General features: G+C 38.3%; 1 protein-coding gene across 1 annotated transcript in view; it reads right to left on the bottom strand.

Moving 5' to 3' along the window:
* Positions 1-19,392, bottom strand: part of LOC122804788 (protein mono-ADP-ribosyltransferase PARP14-like) — a gene marked incomplete in the record, with an annotated part of 1,493,437 nt that overhangs the window by 1,169,427 nt on the left and 304,618 nt on the right. The window contains 1 exon segment of the mRNA XM_044074882.1: positions 8,536-8,772. Within this exon segment, the coding sequence (XP_043930817.1) occupies positions 8,536-8,772 (237 nt within the window).

The raw sequence follows: 19,392 nt of genomic DNA, 5'->3' as shown, positions 1-19,392 counted from the left end.
CAATGCAGTTAAACAGTGAAATACAGATGTAAAAGTGCAGATCAAACTCAAAATAAGCTTAATTTCTTGTTCTTGGCTTTGGATTCAAGCAGAAGCACTCTGGACCTCTGACAAAGGATTCCATAAGTACAGTAGCCCCGGTAAACTGAGCGCAAACCCACTCAAATGCGAGCCTTAAATACAAGTGAATTTAAACTGTTTTAACACAAACTAACAAATAGGAAAGCCACACACACTGTCTTATTTCAGCAATCCTCACCTCAGATGGGCCCTAGGCTACACACTTCTGCCACAAGGGTGAAGGGAGGCAAGGCAGGCCCTCTTAATATAAGATGGTATCACTTGAGCACTGAAACCAGCCAACAGTCTAGATTCAGCACGTCTGAAGCAAGTCTGAATTTAGCCTATGCTATTTAAGGTAGAAATAGCAATGGTACAAAGTGCAGAATGAAGCAGTCGCAGCAGCAAAAACAGTAAAACTGAAGCAACAGTTCAATAAAATACAGTTCACAAAGTGCAATACAGGCTTAAATTGTACTTATTTTTAGAAGATTTCACTGGATGCCTTGGATTTCTGTTCAGATGCACTCCAGACCTCTGGCTAAGAATGCCATGCTCTGAGCAGCTCCAGTAAACTGAGAAATGTGAAACTGAATGCACATGAGATGAAATTAAATACAGGTAAGGCAGGGGTAATGGCAGCAAACTGGCAAAATCTGAATAAGCTGAGAATTGAGAAAGAAGGTAAGATATTGAAACAGGTTAACAACTTCAAGAATCTAGGAGGGGTGGTTGAGGAGAAGGGAAGTATGAATGAAGATTTCAAAGCTACAATCGGAGGGGCTGCAGCCAAATGGCATAGTGTGTCAGGTGTAGTGTATGACAGAAGAATGATGAAGCTGAAAGGTAAGGTGTACAAGACAGTGGTGTGACCACAGTACTACTGTACGGCACAGAAACCTGAGCAGTAAAGGTAGAGCAGTTAAGGAAACTGGAGATGATGTGCCGATGACTGGTGGGTAGGATGTGCACTGTGGGACAGATGAAGAAATAAGGAGCACAATTGTAGAAAAGGTCAGAGAGAAAGTTGTTTGGACACGTGCAGAAAAGCAGAAGACAACCTGGTGAAAATTTAGAACAGACGGGAAGATAAGAAACGAGGGCATCCAGCAAAGAGGTGGATGGATTGCGTCAGGCACGAGTGTCAAAGAAGGCAGGAGTGTTGCACTGAATCGAGAGAGAGAGACAGAGATGGTGACATTTAACAAAACACCCTGACCCCGTGTAGAAAATAGGGGAAAAGGGGGGTTTGATGATGATTCTTTAGCTAGAAGATTAAAGTGAACATTCTTGTAAAATAAACAGCCAAATTATGGTTACTATGGTTACTAGATCTAACTCTTAGAGTTTTTACCTAACAGAAACAAGCAGTAGAAATAATCTCATACCAAAAAAAAAAATTTTGTTTGATTCACATTCATTAATCCGCTCTAACTTGTCTGTTGATCAGCATGAACTAAGAGAATGCTCTTCTCCCTTTGCTGTTTTCAGTCCCTAGGGTCTTGCTAGTGCTTCTCTTACTCCACGCACACGGTACAACAAAAGTGAATCATGCATTAAAATCCTACAGTTGACTATAGCAAAACTTTACTACATTTACAGTAAGAGAGACTCAAACTGTACTTTTGAAAATCTGATTATGTAGCTGTATGTTCTAGACTGAGATACCTTCTGGTGTGGTAGCAGTACTGCCTAATAGGGGTGTATAACTTTTATCTTAGGGCTGTGCAACTATGGAGTTGGTGTAAGCACTTGCTGTGTCAGATGTAATGTACAATAGTGTTTATGTGATTTTTATTAGTTTAGTGTGCATCTTAATAGCTGTCACCTGAGGGTGCCATGGTTCCTATTGGTCGTGGGTGCATTTAATTTGTTAGTCTCTTGTACTGCAAATCAATTGTCTCATTTAACTTGAAACTCACTTTTATTCTTGCATCCAGCTCATTCAAGTGCCATGAACTTACTCATATTTCCACTCCTATTTCCATATCATCCAGCTTACCTCAATTTTTTCACTTCCCTTTTCCCATTCTTCCTTTCTCATTCCTTTGGTCCCTTCCCTTCGGTCCCCTTTATCTCTGAATCTTGTTTCCTATTGTCTCTTTTGCCACCCCCCCAAACTTTTTAATAAAGGTTTTTCCAAGTACAATATCCAGCTATTTACAATACTGCCTTTCCTCATTCAGACGTACCCACTCTCTGCGTTGTATGTCACTCTTGATGTCCCATCTTCTGTCATCACTATGATGGTGCTAATACTGCACAAGGAGCATGACCAAACTCTGCTACAGTCCGTGTCTAGTTTAGTACCTTTTACCTTCACTTCTACTCTTCTCCATACTTTTTTCATTTCATGCCCTGTCCTCCCATTATGTCATCTCTCACTTTTCAAATCTTCTCCTACGTTGTTTCATTCCTTCCTTAAATACTCATCTAATTGTTTACAATGCACCCACACATCCCCCAAACGTTCTCACATTTTTTATTTCTACTTCATCTTTGCTCCCCCTTGCATTTACTAGCTTCTTGAAACAAGCATATTCTAAACTGAAGGAATCCCAATTTACTTGCGTCAGTTACTTGGATGTTATTGCCCCTTTTCTTATAACATGGGCAGTATGCTTAATTTCTGCCAATTTCCATTCTCTGCTTCACCTCATGACTGTGTGCTTGCTTTGCCTACCTTCTTTAACCCTGCAACTATCCCTGCCTTACTGTTTTATGCTTCGATATTACAGGTGTACTTCTTTATTTCTTGTACACTCTAGTTCTGTATCCCTTTTTCTTGCTTCTCGTACCCCGTACGTCTTCCCCTTCCTTCTTTTGTTTCATATCTTTCCCCTTCCCATGTAGAGCACTGGAGAAGCCTGTCACTTCTTTTCTCTCTCTGTACCCTAGGTCTTATTTAATACCAATTCTTTTAGCAATCAAAACCATATTTAATCTCCTACTGCTTGCTTCTCCTTGGTCCATTACCTTCCCGCAGTGTGTTTACTCCCTTGGAGACCAGCCCTTTCTATCGTCTCTCCTTGCATGCATATCTATTCTGGTCACCGTCCTCATTCTCATGCACCCTTCATCCACCCTTCTTTACAACTTGAAACTTTTTTTTTCATTTCTCATAAGTGTCTTTTCTCACTCGCACTATTTATGCTATATTCCTCCTGGCCACCACCTTCTTAGACATAATCTACATCATAAAGCTCCTCCCTTACCTTTCTGAAACCTAGGATTTCTCTTAAGAGTCGACTCAGCCTTCTATTTTATCCACATTCACACAACTTCCTGCTCTACAATTTAAAAGGAAACCACACACTGTATTAGACAGTGGGTGCAGGGAAGTCAACAAAATAGCTTTTTTTGTTAAAATCTTGTACGGCCCCCATGAAAACTGGTGGTTAGTAAAATCTAAAAGTTTCAAATACATACGATTTGCTAACGTCCCATTATTCTTTGATTCCTTTCTTCTTTCCCCAAGACTTGCTGGTCTTGCCATTGATTATATGAAATCATACATACCTGTGTTAAAAAGGTGTCAAATTATAAACACCGCTATATTTTAAACAAAATTCATTAAGTCCATTGGGTTAAGTCCACACAGTCATGGTCACCCCCTTCCCTCCCCAGTCTACACGTTTTTCCTTTCAGTCTTTTTCCCTTGCCTTTCCTCTGACCCTCCTTTCTCTATTTTGAACTACTCTGCACCTTCACACTATTAATTTTCATTTATTTTTCATCTTGCTTTCTTCAATACTTCCACTTTTTCTTTTAGCCATTCCTGTTTCTTAAACAGGAAATATTCAGGTCCCCTTTCGGCCTGCAAGCCTCCTCGTGCTTCCTTCTCCACACGCCTCATTTGTTCCCCTATTCTCCTTGTCCTGTTGGTCTCTTGAATTTGACAAGACATAAGATACTTCACTGCTTCTCTTGTATCAGTAAATATTTTAGCAACACCTTGTATAAACACCCTGAAGAACGCTAGATGTAAAATTTGCCATCTTACCTCCTTTTCACAAACTTGCATTACTGGAGTAATTACTTCTTCTTTCTCTTTTTTTTCCTAGAGAAATCTTATTCCACAAAAAACATTCCATTCCCTATTTGCAACTTCTTGCCTGGTTGTCAAAGGTATCCAAGGATCTTCTCCCTCAAGGTAAAAGTTAGAAATTGGGATATTATGAGTCTGGCTTTTCTCCACTCAGATTCCTGCCCGCCATATCATTCTATGGGCCCAGTGTACCTGCTACTCAGGTATTCCTGGCCATTTAACAATCAGATCCATTATAGCTCTAATACAGTCAGTGCCTTCAAATTGTTCTGTCCGATATACCAATGACTAAGATTTCCCCTTCTGGCACTCTCCCCGGCATCTGTTGTTCTGCTTTCCAGCCACCAGTCAAGCCGCACTTCTGCTGCTTCTATCCATTCTTTTAGTTCATTTTTGGACACTATTTCTTGTAGTGCTAGTACATTTTCATTTAAGTTGTCTATTACTACTTTTATTTTTGATCTGGGTCCTTAGACTTTCCTGTAGAGACTTTTTCATGCATCTAGAAACCATATAGCTGGAGACCAAAGTCACCACTTTTACTTCAGGCTCTCCAGACTCTTCCATCATTATTTGAGTTCCTTCTCTGACCCTTGTTGGAAAGTCTGCTTTCTTTTTTTAGTTGACATTCTGTTCCTTTACTTTTGCCCCCTTATTTACAACTCTTGAACGCCAGACACTTCTGAATTACTTCAGTTAACACATTGAGCTCTCAGACCTCTTTTCTTATGCTGTTATCAGAGTGGTGTCATACCGAAGTCCCCAGCTTCAGATAACTATTGTGCTATCTTTATTTGCATCCAAATTCAAAATGTAGTCGCTTCATATTTAGATGGAATATTATTGTTCATAAGTATGGTTCTCATCCTCTTTGCCCAATAATAAATTTATATTTTTGTGCCTGTCATCAGTTTACTACACGTTGAATGGAAAACTATAACTAGAGTCACTCAACACCCCCCAACCCCAAACTCCCACACATCCTTGGTCTTCCTCATTAATCAGTCTCTTCAACAGTACCTTTTATCCCATCCAAATATAAACTGCCACATCACCATAGTCTTTGCTCACTTCCAGGGTCCTTGTTAAAACTCTATTGACCAAAATGGATAATAAGACTGTATTCATCTACTTTTTTGCAAACGAGTAAGCCCCCCTGCACCTCTACACCCCTGCTAATTATATATACACCAACTCTGAGATCACAGTACCATGGAGAAAGAGTGAATTCCCTGACCCACACTGTATTGCGATCCTGCACAGTAGAAAAGCCAGTGTGTTCTATCAGCTGTTCCTTTTTTGTATTTTGAGGATTCATCTTGTTGATGGGTTGAATGAAATCCATTTTATATACATTCAACCCATCAACTCTGTCGGATTATATATATATATATATATATATATATATATATATATATATATACACACACACACATATATATTACACACACACATATATATATATATATATATATATATATATATACACACACACACACATATATATATATATATATATATATATATATACACACACACATATATATATATATATATATATATATATATATATATATACACACACACATATATATATATATATATATATATATATATATACACACACACACACATATATATATATATATATATATATATACACACACACACACATATATATATATATATATATATATATACACACACATATATATATATATATATATATATATACACACACACATATATATATATATATATATATATATATATATACACACACATATATATATATATATATATATATACACACACACATACATATACATATATATATCTCCATCTGCATCTATCTCTCTCTTATATATATATATATATATATACACACACACACATATATATGTATATATATATATATATATATGTATACATATACACATACATATATATATATGTATACATATACACACACATATATATATATGTATACATATACACATATATATATATATGTATACATATATATATGTGTATATATGTATACATATATATATGTGTATATATGTATACATATATATATGTGTATACATATATATATATATATGTGTATATATATATATATATATATATATATATATATATATATATATATATGTGTATACATATATATATATATATATATATATATATATATATATATATATATATATATATATATATATATATATATATATATATATATATATATATATACATATATATATATATGTATATAAAGTTTAAGTACAGTAACTGAGTACCCCCTCACCCATTAAGCAGCAGGGGGATAAAGCCCCTCCTGCAAAAACATTTAATGCTATTACAAGTTTCAACATTCATTGTAATTGTTAAGACAACCATATTTTATTTTCTGATGTTGAAGCACTTGAAATTATTGACCCTACCACTTCTTAAACAGAGGCCCAAACCCCTTAATACATATTGCATCCAGATGTATCCCAGTTATTGGCTACTGCTTTGCTAGTTTTATGCATACAGCTAAATGTCCATGTAAAAGTAGAGTATACAACTGATTTTTTTTATCTTGGCTTCAAGCATTACAAAGTACATCTTGCCACCCTCCACCTTCTCCCTTATTGCTTTCACTGTTCTCAGTACTTATATTTCAATTTCCTAGAACTTGCATTATCTTTATAGTCTTGGTTTTGCGGATACTTCCATTTCTACCCCTACTTAATTTTCTACTTCAGTTTTAGAATTACTCTGTCAGCCTGTCTTAGATGCATGATACCATGTAGCCCCCCATGTATTTTTCTAATCTTTTACAATTTCATTACCCTGCCCCTAACACCACTGCTTCAACTACTGTCTGAATTCTGGAATTTTCTCTTTTCTCACTTTACTTCCAAGTAGTACTAGTAGCAGCATAGAGAATACTGTTGTGCTACTTTCATCCATCCTGGTGTGTTTTGGCTCCACAGCTCTCTGCACAACAGATGTACCAGTAGCAAGACCTTCACTTCTTACATGTACAGTTACATCAGGTTTACGACATTTCTTGTTTGATTTGTTCTAGCCAGCATGAGTTATGACAAAGTTTGAATCCCACCTGAATATTCCTCCTCCAACCTTTCCTGCTTAACACAGACTGAAATTTAATTGCTCAATTTAAGTTTACCTGTCAGTATGTTATTTGGCTCCTTTTATAATGCAGCTACCAAATGGAATTTACCAGTGACAGCTGTTTTAGCATTCACCCCCCCATTATGCCAAGTATTCCTGTTACCAACACTTGCGTCTCCAACTCAGCACCCCCCACCATCAACGCCCTTACTATAGCTGCAGTTTATACTCTAGAATTTTCTGTGTCCTGTGAATATGAACTTTGATGCCTCCAGAATACAATTGTATTTATTTATCTTTCTTTACCAGGGCAGAGCACTGAACAAGCATAACAAGATACAGACCCAGCCCAAACCCTCCTACCACCATTTCTTCCTTACCTTTCTCATCAGCAAGTTTCACTTCAAATCATCTCTCACCATACAGTTACTTCACAGAAACAAGTAAAGAAATTTTACTAGGAACGTTTTTAAAAAGGCAGAAGTTCATGCTGATTCTTTAAAATATTCTACCTTATGCCACATTTTAACAGTGCAGATAAATTGGCTACTTTAGGGTTTAAGCCATGTTGAAAAATATATCCAGTGGTCCATAAACCTGCTGTTACTAGTTATCGCAAGTTGCAACAGGAAGAGACCATCTTTCATGAAGAATGATATAAACAGTCACCTAAAATTCTTTGTGTTAGGTCATGCCACTGTTGTTCGCAGAAGTGTGGGAAGTGCCGACTTGATTGACATTCCAATGGGGCTATCAGTTAAGAGTGGTAGATTTTAAATGTTATTTTTATTCTGTCAAGACTAGAAAGCATGGAATGTTTAAGTAAGAATATCTGAAACTCTAATATTGTGCATTATTGACTTAATGAAGATGAAAAGAAATCACACATCCAGCAAGAAGGCTGACCCCCCCCCCCGCATCCCCTCCTATTCACAATTTTAAATTCAGCTGTCTCATACTACAGGGTACAAAGCCCCTGCTGGGCATTAAGCCATTTATCTTTTTAATATCTCATCTCATTAAGAACTTAAAATGATAAACTCATATTTACTAATTTTAAGTACAGTGTCCTCTCTCAGCAAACCGGGGGGGGGGGGGGTGCTACTTCACATCCTGGTGAGTCAATGTAAACGATCACAAATTTTGCTAAACAGCTACAATACAAAGACGTTAGTCCATAATGAGCAATAATGAAATGAAAATTAAGTACAGAGGGCTTACATCATTATTACTGACAGATACAGTTTCTTACAGAAAAGTATAAGCTATATATTTTCAGGTACTGCAGAATTCACATGTATTACCCGAGGGATCCTTGAATTGAATCATAGCAACCCCTTCCAATCGGTTAATAGTAAATGATGAAATATCTCCTCCATTGCTTCTTTTTGAATTGGAAAAATACAATTTGAGTAAATCTTCAGATAATTCTTCAAATTTCCCCTCTACCATAACAGTGTCTGTAGGCTCAAGGCGAGAAACTGTAATGGGTGCTTCATCCAGCTTTTTCCCAGAGCAGTTCTTCATGAAGGCTCCTGCATCTGTAATAAACATTAAATACAATTTCAGCCATTATAAAACATCAGGAATACCATACCCAGCTCTGACAGTACTGATGGTATATATTTGCTTTTAACTGTTGTAATGCATGAATGATTGTACCCTTCCCAGAAGACTGACAGCAACTATTTTTATTATCCCACAGCTAATGTGAACCATCCGACTCAAGAATTATGTTTCCGCATAGGTTTACATCTGTCACATTAATATGATCATTACAAAGGCAACAAAAAATATTTCCCATTTTCTACACGCAGGTGTGTAACAGTGCTGAACAAATAGAAACAATGGTCACCTTACTAGGCTACAGCACTGAAGGTTTCAAAACAAATGTAATAAAGATTATTGGGAACAAGTTCCAGACCACTGCATGCTGCAGCTGTCTATATACCACCTTGTCGGGCTATATTTGGAAAGAATTCTTCAAATTTATGGACCAGACCAGTTAGTCACACACCACTATTCTTTCAGAAATGTCATCTTTTTAAAAATCATTCAAGCCTAAAACACCTTTTTGTATATTTCCAGTTCACACTCATAGCTCTTTATGCCATTCAGATCTTTTTTAGGTCTGGCTTTAAGTAACTTACAAGTTAATAACAGGCAGTATTAGAAAAGGCAAGGTGTTGTTATTAAAATGCCCCTAAGATTGTTAGTCTACCTGTCCTGCAGTAGAGAATGAATTTTTGTTTGCCATTTAATATTCATATTTTTCTGACAGACCTACATTTTTTTGAGTTATATGGTATGAAACACCAATGTGGGAGACAGGACAATTCACTGAAAGTGTTGGTTTATCACACCATTCTGGAAATATTGCTAGTTTGTTAGTAATTATGAAAATAAGCAATATTTACAAATGCACTTAATACTTCAAAAAAACAAGTGACCTGCAGTCTGTTGAATGACAAGGCGAAGCCTTAGATGTCATTGAAGAAAGCAGTCTTTAATATTTGCCTTTACGTAACGCACCTTTAGAGATGTCCAGTAATTATACAATTAAACATATGCTTTCATATTTCTGTAAATATCTCAGTAAACATATCCTTACAAAATAATTTATGTGAACACTCACATCTGGTTAACAAAAATGTTCTTAAAAATATATATCTAGGTTATATAGCTTTCAAGATATGTAAGATTTGTTTGTAAAAGTTTAGAAAAAATATAATTTGGGGGCTGTATGCATTATAATTACAGTACAGTAGACAGTCAATTATCCAAAATGTCAATTATCCGAACGCAGCCTTCCAAAGTTTTTGGGTAGGAAAAATGATAATGTCTGAATATGTGAACATTCTACACATTTGCTTGTTGGTGTTTTTTGAGCTTGTAGCCCACTCTTGTGTGAAAAATATTCTTTATTATCCACTGAAATCGCTAAATGGTTGAAAGGTATTTTCCCTATTTGCAAAAAAAAAAAAAAGGATTTTATAAGTTTTATATCTGGTTCAATATATGTTCAATTATCCGAACTACCCTAGGTCCCAATTAGTTTGGATAATAAAGTCTCTACTGTATTTTTGGAAAAAGATTATGAATACACTGAGCATCAACATACTTCTTACTAATAACATAGCCCTTTGTACAGTTTGTTCGCAAAAACTGAGGGTGATGCTACTCAATGCCAGAAGTCTAAATCTCAAAATGCAGTCACTCGAGGCACTCCTTAAAATGGAGAACATAGATATCTCTGCAGTGACTGAGACCTGGTTCAAGGCTCCAGAGAGCACCCCTGCACTACCAGGCTATAACTCATACCACTCTTTTCGGCCATGTAACCTGGACCGGAACACTAAAGGCGGAGGTGTATCCGTATTCATTAGGGATATCCACACCTCCAGGCTAGTTGCTCAGCATAATGCAACTGAGGTTATCCAAGTGCAACTAACTCTGGGCAAAACTGCAGTCCAAATTGTAGCTTGCTACAGATCACCCACCATACCCCAGGATTCCCACTCTTCTTTTCTTGATGTACTGGAAAATATTAAGGTTCAACCAAACACCCTAATAATAGGCGATTTAAACTACCCCACCATTAACTGGGAAAACTACTCCTGTACCAACTCCTTCGCTCAACGCTTTCTAGAATTCATAAACTCCAATGCCCTGGATCAACTTATCCACACCCCCACGAGGGGCAACAATATCCTAGATCTAGTCATTACCAATATGAGTGACCAGTGTTCCACACCTTAAGTCAATGCCTCATTGGTCCGATGCAACCATAAGCTAATTACTCTAGATATCCACATCCTGCCTCCACCCCCCCACCCCCACCCCCATTAAGGAAACCATGGTAAAACATTTCTCCAAAGTCAACTTCATGCTTCTTAAGACAGAAGTGGTGAACTTCATGACACCCATGTAGATGGACAATACAGTTACGACTACTGAATCCTACACAATTGCACTTTATAAGCACTTACATGAGTGCATGGATCGTGCTAGCCCAAACAAAACCAAGACGCTATCTTCCAAAAAAAGGAAGCCAATCTAGTGGTCCCCTACCATAAACAAACTGTACAACAGAAGGAAGAAACACTTGCAAAAGAGAGTAAAATCACACGAGTGGAGGAGCTCCCTGGTCAGCCTCAGTAAGAAGCTGCGATCCCTGATAAAATCCTCCAAAGCTAGTTACGAAAACAAAATTGCCACTGATTCTAAAGACAACCCCAAAGCATTCTATGGCTATGTCAAGAATCTGAATGGCAACACTCAGATCTGCTCAGAGTTACAGCACAATGGCACTAAATATACAGACCCAACTGATATTGCCAACATCCTGGCAGATAGGTTCAGTGCTAACTTTACCCCCCTCTCACCCCCTAAAGAGCCCATCTCTATACTGGAAGAATGCAAAGTTCCTGTAATCACAGCTGCACAGGTAAAAAACACACTCTTCAAAGCCAAGAACACAGCATCCATGGGACCAGACAACATCCCAGGCTGTGTTCTACATGAACTATAGAATGAACTGGCACCCCACCTAAGTACCATGTTCAATCATAGCCTCACCTCAGGCTTTGTGCCTGCTGAATGGTGCACAGCAACGGTTATCCCACTCCACAAGGGGGGAGCCACCACAGACCCTGGGAAATACCGCCCCATTAGCCTGACGAGCCTGGTCTGCAAGGCCATGGAATGTATCATTATGGAACTTATAAACAAAGACATTGGTAATCTCCAAACTCCTGATCCCACCCAGTTCGGGTTTGTAAAAGGCAGATCATGTCTCCTAAACCTGATAGACTTCTCTGAAGCAGTCACCAAAGCTGTAGACAAGGGTAAGGTGGTTCACACAGCCTATCTAGATCTTGCCAAGGCTTTCAACACCATCCCCCACTCTGGAATTATAGATAAACTCACTAAACTAGGTATAAATCCCTATGTCACAAGATGGGTTGCCAACTGGCTCACTGACTGAACCTACACTGTGAAAGTAGCAGACTCCAAATCCGACTTCAGACCAGTGACAAGTGGAGTACCACAGGGTTCAGTCCTGGGTCCTTTCCTGTTTGGCATCTACTTCTCTGAAGTACGGGCTAACACAGAAGGTCTTAGTTCGCAGATGACTGCAAACTAGGAGCCATAATCAAAACTCCTAACGATGTGGACATCCTACAAAAGGGCCTCACTGAGACAGATGCCTGGTGTCAAAGCCATGGCCTCAAGCTCAATGCCAAAAATTGCACTGTCATCCCCTTTGGTAAAAACTCTGTACCCATGAACTACAACATAGGCAGTAGTATACTTAACACCAAAAGTGTGATAAGAGTCCTTGGGACACAGGTAGACAGTAGTCTCTCCTTTGATAATCACATCGCCACAATAGTCAGGAAACCCTTCTACGTGGCACATCTCATCACAAAAGGTTTCTCATCCAGAAAAAAAGAGGTCATTGTTCCCCTCTACTCATCACTCAGACCCATTATAGAGTACAATGCCACTTCTGGTATGTACCTCACAAGACATCTACAACAACTGGAAAGGCCGCAGAAATACCTCACAAAGAGGATTACTGTCCACAAACAGATGCCCTACGCAGACAGTCTCAAAAGACTCCAGCTTTACTCCGTCGCATATCACCTACTCAGAGGTGATCTCTGCCTAACATACAAAGCTATGTCAAACCCAGAGCTGTTGGACATGCTCCACTTAAAGAAACCCCAATCCCTCCGAGCTACATGCTCTAGGGACCTAAACCTTGTCACCACAATATACAGAACATGCCGGAGGGATAGATTCCCGTCCTAGAGACTTCCCATACTCTGGAATAAATTACCTATCTATATCAAACAAAGCTCCTCATTAGCACTCTTCAAGAAAAATCTTGATGATTGGATGGGAACTAGGAAATTCACCCCAGGGATCACCTCTGTGGCTCTGCTCGACAGTGGCACAGGAAAATAATTTTCTTGGGTGGCAAAAGCCAAGGTATCTTTTTGGCTGGGCTTGTATAGGCCCCAGGACCGATAGCCTAGTACCTAGCTATGAACCTATGAAATATTTATGTTCACCTTAGGCTTTTTAAGTTTATTTTGCAGAAAAGTATCTAAAATGCAAGGTGTGTAGGCTGCTAGAGGTGCGACTTTCCACATCACATAAATACACCTCCCCATTTTAACATTCTAATATGTGGTTTAGTTGCACTGTTAACCAACAAGGTACAGTTTGTTTATATAAACATATTACAATAAACAAAGGCTCTAGTGAAAAAGTCTAGCAACAGCAGTTGATAAATAAATCTGTACTATTGATTAAACTCCAGTAGAGTAACAAGACACAAACGTCTGCAAGGAAACAGAATGCCACATACATGAATACTTGGGATTTCACTTAAAAATTGATTATACCAACATAAACCTAAGTGATTTGTCAATGCTGAATGTTGGCTTGCAGTAGTGTTGCATTAGTGTGTAATACAATTACATAACAGAACTGACATGAGAAACACATCATGCACAGTGGAGTATGTTCATTTTCCTCAGTTTACTATACTAGATACAGAATATCATTCACGTCAGCTCCAAAATCCAAGTACTGAAAAAGCAGAAACAGATGTGCATGCATTTTGATGCATGTGCAAATGCAGTCTTCTTTACTCTCGTTATTTTGACTAGGTCACGTTTCTTAAGATGAGTTCTAGGTCTAACATCAAAAACAAACCCAAATGCAGCAACCAAACGAAACTGTAAAATTCCCCAAAGCAGGCAGAAGACAGCTCGATATGCAGCTAAAACCAAAAACTTGATGAACCAGAAAGTAACCACACCAAAAATCTTTATTGCAGAGAAAGAAAGTTAGCACTTTCACAGTAATACCATACCGCTTCTTCAGACAAACATGAATGGGGACAGAATAACTTGTATACAAATTACATCATCTCAAACAGAATAACAGCCAATAAAACAAACATTCATGCAGCCACATTCTCAGCTTAAAGGCATATGAAGTAGATAATATTTACTGGCATAAAATCTGATAAAAATTAAAAAATAATAATAAAAACTAACACAAATAAATAAAACATGAAAAATATCCATAAATATATAAACAACAATAAATGCCCTACAGCTGTTTATTCCTTAATACAGGCTTAATGGGGACATGATCATTCAAACCCATTAGCTAGGTGTGCCCCCAGCCTTAAGATCCACTCCAACTCGACCACCTCAGTACAAGTCACTATATCATCACCTCGCAGACCTGGGCTTATCACACAATACCTGGAAGACAAAGCTGTGTTCAGGGCCAGTAGACAAAACATGTTTCGCTAGTGTTCCATTCTAAAGGGGGCACAGCCAAGAAATTGTGTGGGAGTTGTGGAAGAATTTTTGGAGGACAGTGAAGGATACCATCAGAATCTGTGAATGACAGACTCATGGCTCTTCTATGTCCTTGCTAGACAGAGGCACAGTAAACTAACTTTAAAAGGGCTATCTTCTGTGACCTTAACTAATCTAAAAGGGAGGCAAAAGCAAAACGCAGTCTGGCTAGGCTTATAAATGCCCTAGGGCAGATAGGTTCATAGGTTGATACTAGGCTAAGGCACTAAAATCATATTGCTTCTTAATGCAATACACATGGTCCCCAATTCTTTCTTTTAAACTCCTGTTGGTTTTGCCAATGCAGAATTTATAACAGCACTGACAATGTGCTACATAAACCACATTCCTGGTGGAGCAATCAGCAGATGCCCTCAACTTCCACAAGTAGCCTGTGACAGGGTGACTAAAGAACCTAGACTCATCTATAAACTGACAAAAATTACATTTATGACATTTAGATGTACCCATCAACAATTTTGCCATGGTGTAAATATGGTGAAAGATATAGTTACCAGGAACTGGCATATTTTACAGACTGACAGCAGATGTTCTGATATATTAACAGATGGCCCTAGATTTGTATACAAGAACCACAGTAATTTAAGGCAACAATTATGTTTTCCTAGACATGTTATGTCTGGATCCAAGGTTTTGATGGGTACACCTAAATGTCATAAATGTAATTTTTGTCAGTTTATAGGTGAGTCTAGGTTCTTTAGGCACCCTGTCACGGGCTACTTGTGGAAGTTGAGGGCATCTGCTGATTGCTCCATCAGGAATGTGGTTTATTTAGCACATTGTCAGTGCTGTTAGAAGTTCTACGTTGGCAAGACCAACATGAGCTTAAAAGAAAGAATTGGCGACCACGTGTATTGCATGAAGAAGTAATATGATTTTAATGCCTTAGCAAAACATGTTTTGTCTACTGGCCCTGAATACAACTTTGTCTTCCAGGTATTATGTGTGATCAGCCCAGGTCTGCAAGGTGGTGATATAGTGACTCGTACTGAGGTGGTCGAGTTGGAGTGGATCTTGAGGCTGGGGGCACACCTAGCTATGAGGTTGAATGATCATGTCCCCATTAAGCCTGTATTAAGGAATAAACGGCTGTAGGGCATTTATTGTTGTTTGTTTATATATTTATGAATATTTTTCATGTTTTATTTGTGTTAATGTTTTTATTATTTTTTTACCAGATTTTATGCCAGTAAATATTATCTACTTCATATGCCTTTAAGCTGAGAATATGGCTGCATGAATGTTTGTTTTATTGGCTGTTAAGCTGTTTGAGATGATGTCATTTGTATATAAGCTATTCTGTCCCCCATTCATGTTTGTCTGAAGAACGGGTATGGTATTACCATGAAAGTGCTTTCTTTGCAATAAAGTTTTTTGGTACGATTACTTGCTGGTTCAAGTTTTTGGATTTAGCTGCATATCGAGCTGTCTTCTGCCTGCTTTGGGGAATTTTACAGTTTTACAGTTTCGTTTGGTTGCTGCAGTTGGGTTTGTTTTTGTTGTTCATACTGTTTGCAGCTATGGTGGTAGACGCTTCAGATTTGGGAAATCTGCCTGTAATGAACAGACTACATACTTTTTTGAATATTCAACAAAATCCTCTGTGCATGGGGGATTTGTGAATGGACACTGATCAGAATGCTGTGTGTACCATGGACAATAAGGCTCCTGAGGTGAGAAAAAATCTTGAGAATAATTTATACAAGTTTAAAAGGTTACAGTGCCAACGATTCCACCTTGAGGCTTGTTTGGAACATCATGTTATACCCAGAGGCATGCGTGTCTTGAACATGTTGACCTATGGGAACACGTATCCAGATCTTTTGGCCAGTTGGCAGAAGATCAATTTGGACACAGGTTGTGCCCATTTGAAACTTTTGATCAAGTACTTCTCACCTGTTGAGGCTAAATTAGCCAAACAGATCAGAGAAGAGCAGTGTGAGCTTACACAATGTTTAGGACTGGATGCTTCAGATATATTTTTCATGACATCATAGAAAAAGTGAATGCACATGAACAACGTCTCCTAAATGTGAAGGAAAAGCTGGTTCGGGACATCAATGATTTTCATAACCAGCACATCTTTGCATGGCCTAGAACACAGCATACTGATAAATCGTACTGACAATAGAGATTCTTCTGTTCCTACTGAGGGGGCAAAGAAGCAGATTTTGGCATCATCCACTTCAGTTTCAGCCCCTGTGCAGGGGGCTATTGTTCAGCCCCCAGATACCATGAACACGGGTGGCAATTTATGCACTGAAGTGACTTCACTGGAGCCTCAGAGTTCGGTATATTCCACATCAATGATGGACTGTCCTCATGTTACCAAAAGTACTGAACCAGCTACCCACAATGACTTGGGTCCAGTGGTACTTGCCCCCACAGTCTCAGCTGGATTTTCTGATTCTGCCCCTCCCTATTCGTATGGGGAGGAAATACTCTTAACAAAACACAGAAATGACAGAAATGCAAAGAACCCCCTTCTGTCCAACAGAACTGTTCCTTGAAAAAGATGTGGGGGATGAGAGCCACAACTTAGTTTGGAATATTTCCAGACATGTTTTAACACAGCATGAATTGTCAGTATTATCAAAAGGGTTATCATTCATACCCGCAGCTAAAGTGGATTTTGTTGACTGTATGATTAATTTACGGTTGTTTGCACATAATTTGTCTTTACGTATGTTTTTTGTTGATGGACCTAATATTTCTGAGAGGCAGGATCCTGAATTTAAGGTTTTTAGGAAACCCAGTGTTTTTACATCAGCTTTTACACCAGCACTTAATGTCTTCCTCACAGTTTGTGAGAAAGAAATATATCAAGTCATTAATAGAATACAGATGACAAGTTGTAATAATCTGACTAGATTTGAACAACAAGCCTTGAATGATTTGATTAAGAATGAAAATATAGCTATCCGCCCGGCAGACAAAGGTGGCTGTGTAGTGATTTTAGATTCTGGATATTATGATATGATGAATCAGATGTTGTCTGATACTAATACATATATTAGTGTGGAAGCTGATAGTGTGAGTGTGATGAAGAACAGAATAGATAATTGTTTACTTGAATGCTTTAATTTAGGTCTACCTACCAAGGAACTATTTGATTACTTTATTACTGAATTTCCGGTTATTCCTCGGATTCATGGCTTACCCAAGATCCACAAACACCCTACACTCCCACAGTTTAGACCTATTGCAGCTGGGAGTGGTTGGTTGACTCAGGCTATGTCCATTTATTTGGACAAACAACTTCGAATAGCTCTTGACGTGAGTGAAGTTGTATTGAAAGATACTGAAAACTTTTTTAGAGATTTATATAATGTGACCAGTGAGGGGGATGTTTCGGATATTCAATTTCTAGTGACGATAGATGTTGTATCCCTGTTTACGTGCATTCCTAACCAGGAAGGCATTAGTATGGTCAGGAAAATTTTGGCTAGGGGTAATACATTTGACATGAAGCAGATTGACTTCCTGTGCATGCTTCTAGAGCTGGTCCTTGAACACAATATCTTTATGTTTCAGGACAAATGTTACTGGCAACAAGCTGGCATGGCTATGGGGACCATCTGCGCTAATTCCTACACCAATTTGGTGATGTCGGAATAGGAATTCCATCATGTATTGGGACAACATAGAGGTCATATTGCCATATATAGACATTTTGTTGATGACATGTTTATTGGTTGGAAAGGCAACAAGCATGAGCTTGACTTATTTTTTCATTCTTTAAATAGTAGTAATTTTTTGAAATTTACCCTCACTTGTTCCCAAGTCACTGTTGATTTCTTGGATGTGAACATCCGGCTGGAGAATGGCAAAATGCTGACCAGGATACATAGGAAGGACTGTTATAGGCCATCATATCTCCATAGGTGGAGTATGCATCCACAACATATATCTGGGAACATTGTGAGAGGTCAAGCCTTTAGGGTCTCGAGGTTGTCATGTACTACTTTTGACGTCAGATTTGAAGAAAAAGTTTGCCTTCAGGGGTTACACCCAAGTAGAAGTTGATCAAGCTTGTTCCAGAATAACAGAGTGTGAGAGTACAGCGTGTCCATATTTTTCTGCTCTGTATAGGCAATCAATCAAATCACCTCATAGGTATTGTCCTCCCATTGTTTTGAAATGTTACCATGGTGCAAATATGGTGAAAGATAGTTACCAGGAACTGGCATATTTTACAGACCTGACAGCAGATGTTCCGATATATTAGCAGATGGCCCTAGATTTGTATATAAGAACCACAGTAATTTAAGGCAACAGTTATGTTTTCCTAGACATGTTATGTCTGGATCCCAAGTTTTGATGGGTACATCTAAATGTCAAATGTAATTTTTGTCAGTTTATAGATGAGTCTAGGTTCTTTAGGCACCATGTCACGGACTACCTGTGGAAGTTGAGGGCATCTGCTGATTGCTCCACCAGGAATGTGGTTTATTTAACACATTGTCAGTACTGTTATAAATTCTACATTGTCAAGACAAACAGGAGATTAAAAGAAAGAATTAGGGACCATGTGTATTGCATTAAGAAGCAATATGATTTTAGTGCCTTAGCGAAACATGTTTTGTCTACTGGCCCTGAACACAACTTTGTCTTCCAGGTATTGTGTGTGATCAGCCCAGGTCTGCAAGGTGGTGATATAGTGACTCGTACTGAGGTGGTCGAGTTGGAGTGGATCTTGAGGCTGGGAGCACACTTGGCTATGGGGTTGAATGATCATGTCCCCATTAAGCC

The sequence above is a fragment of the Protopterus annectens genome, chromosome 6.part0 (assembly GCF_019279795.1).
Source record: "Protopterus annectens isolate FY-2018-M chromosome 6.part0, PAN1.0, whole genome shotgun sequence".
Taxonomy (NCBI): Eukaryota; Metazoa; Chordata; order Ceratodontiformes; family Protopteridae; genus Protopterus; species Protopterus annectens.
Note: the sequence above shows the minus strand (reverse complement) of the source record. Positions and strands in the feature narration are given on the sequence as shown.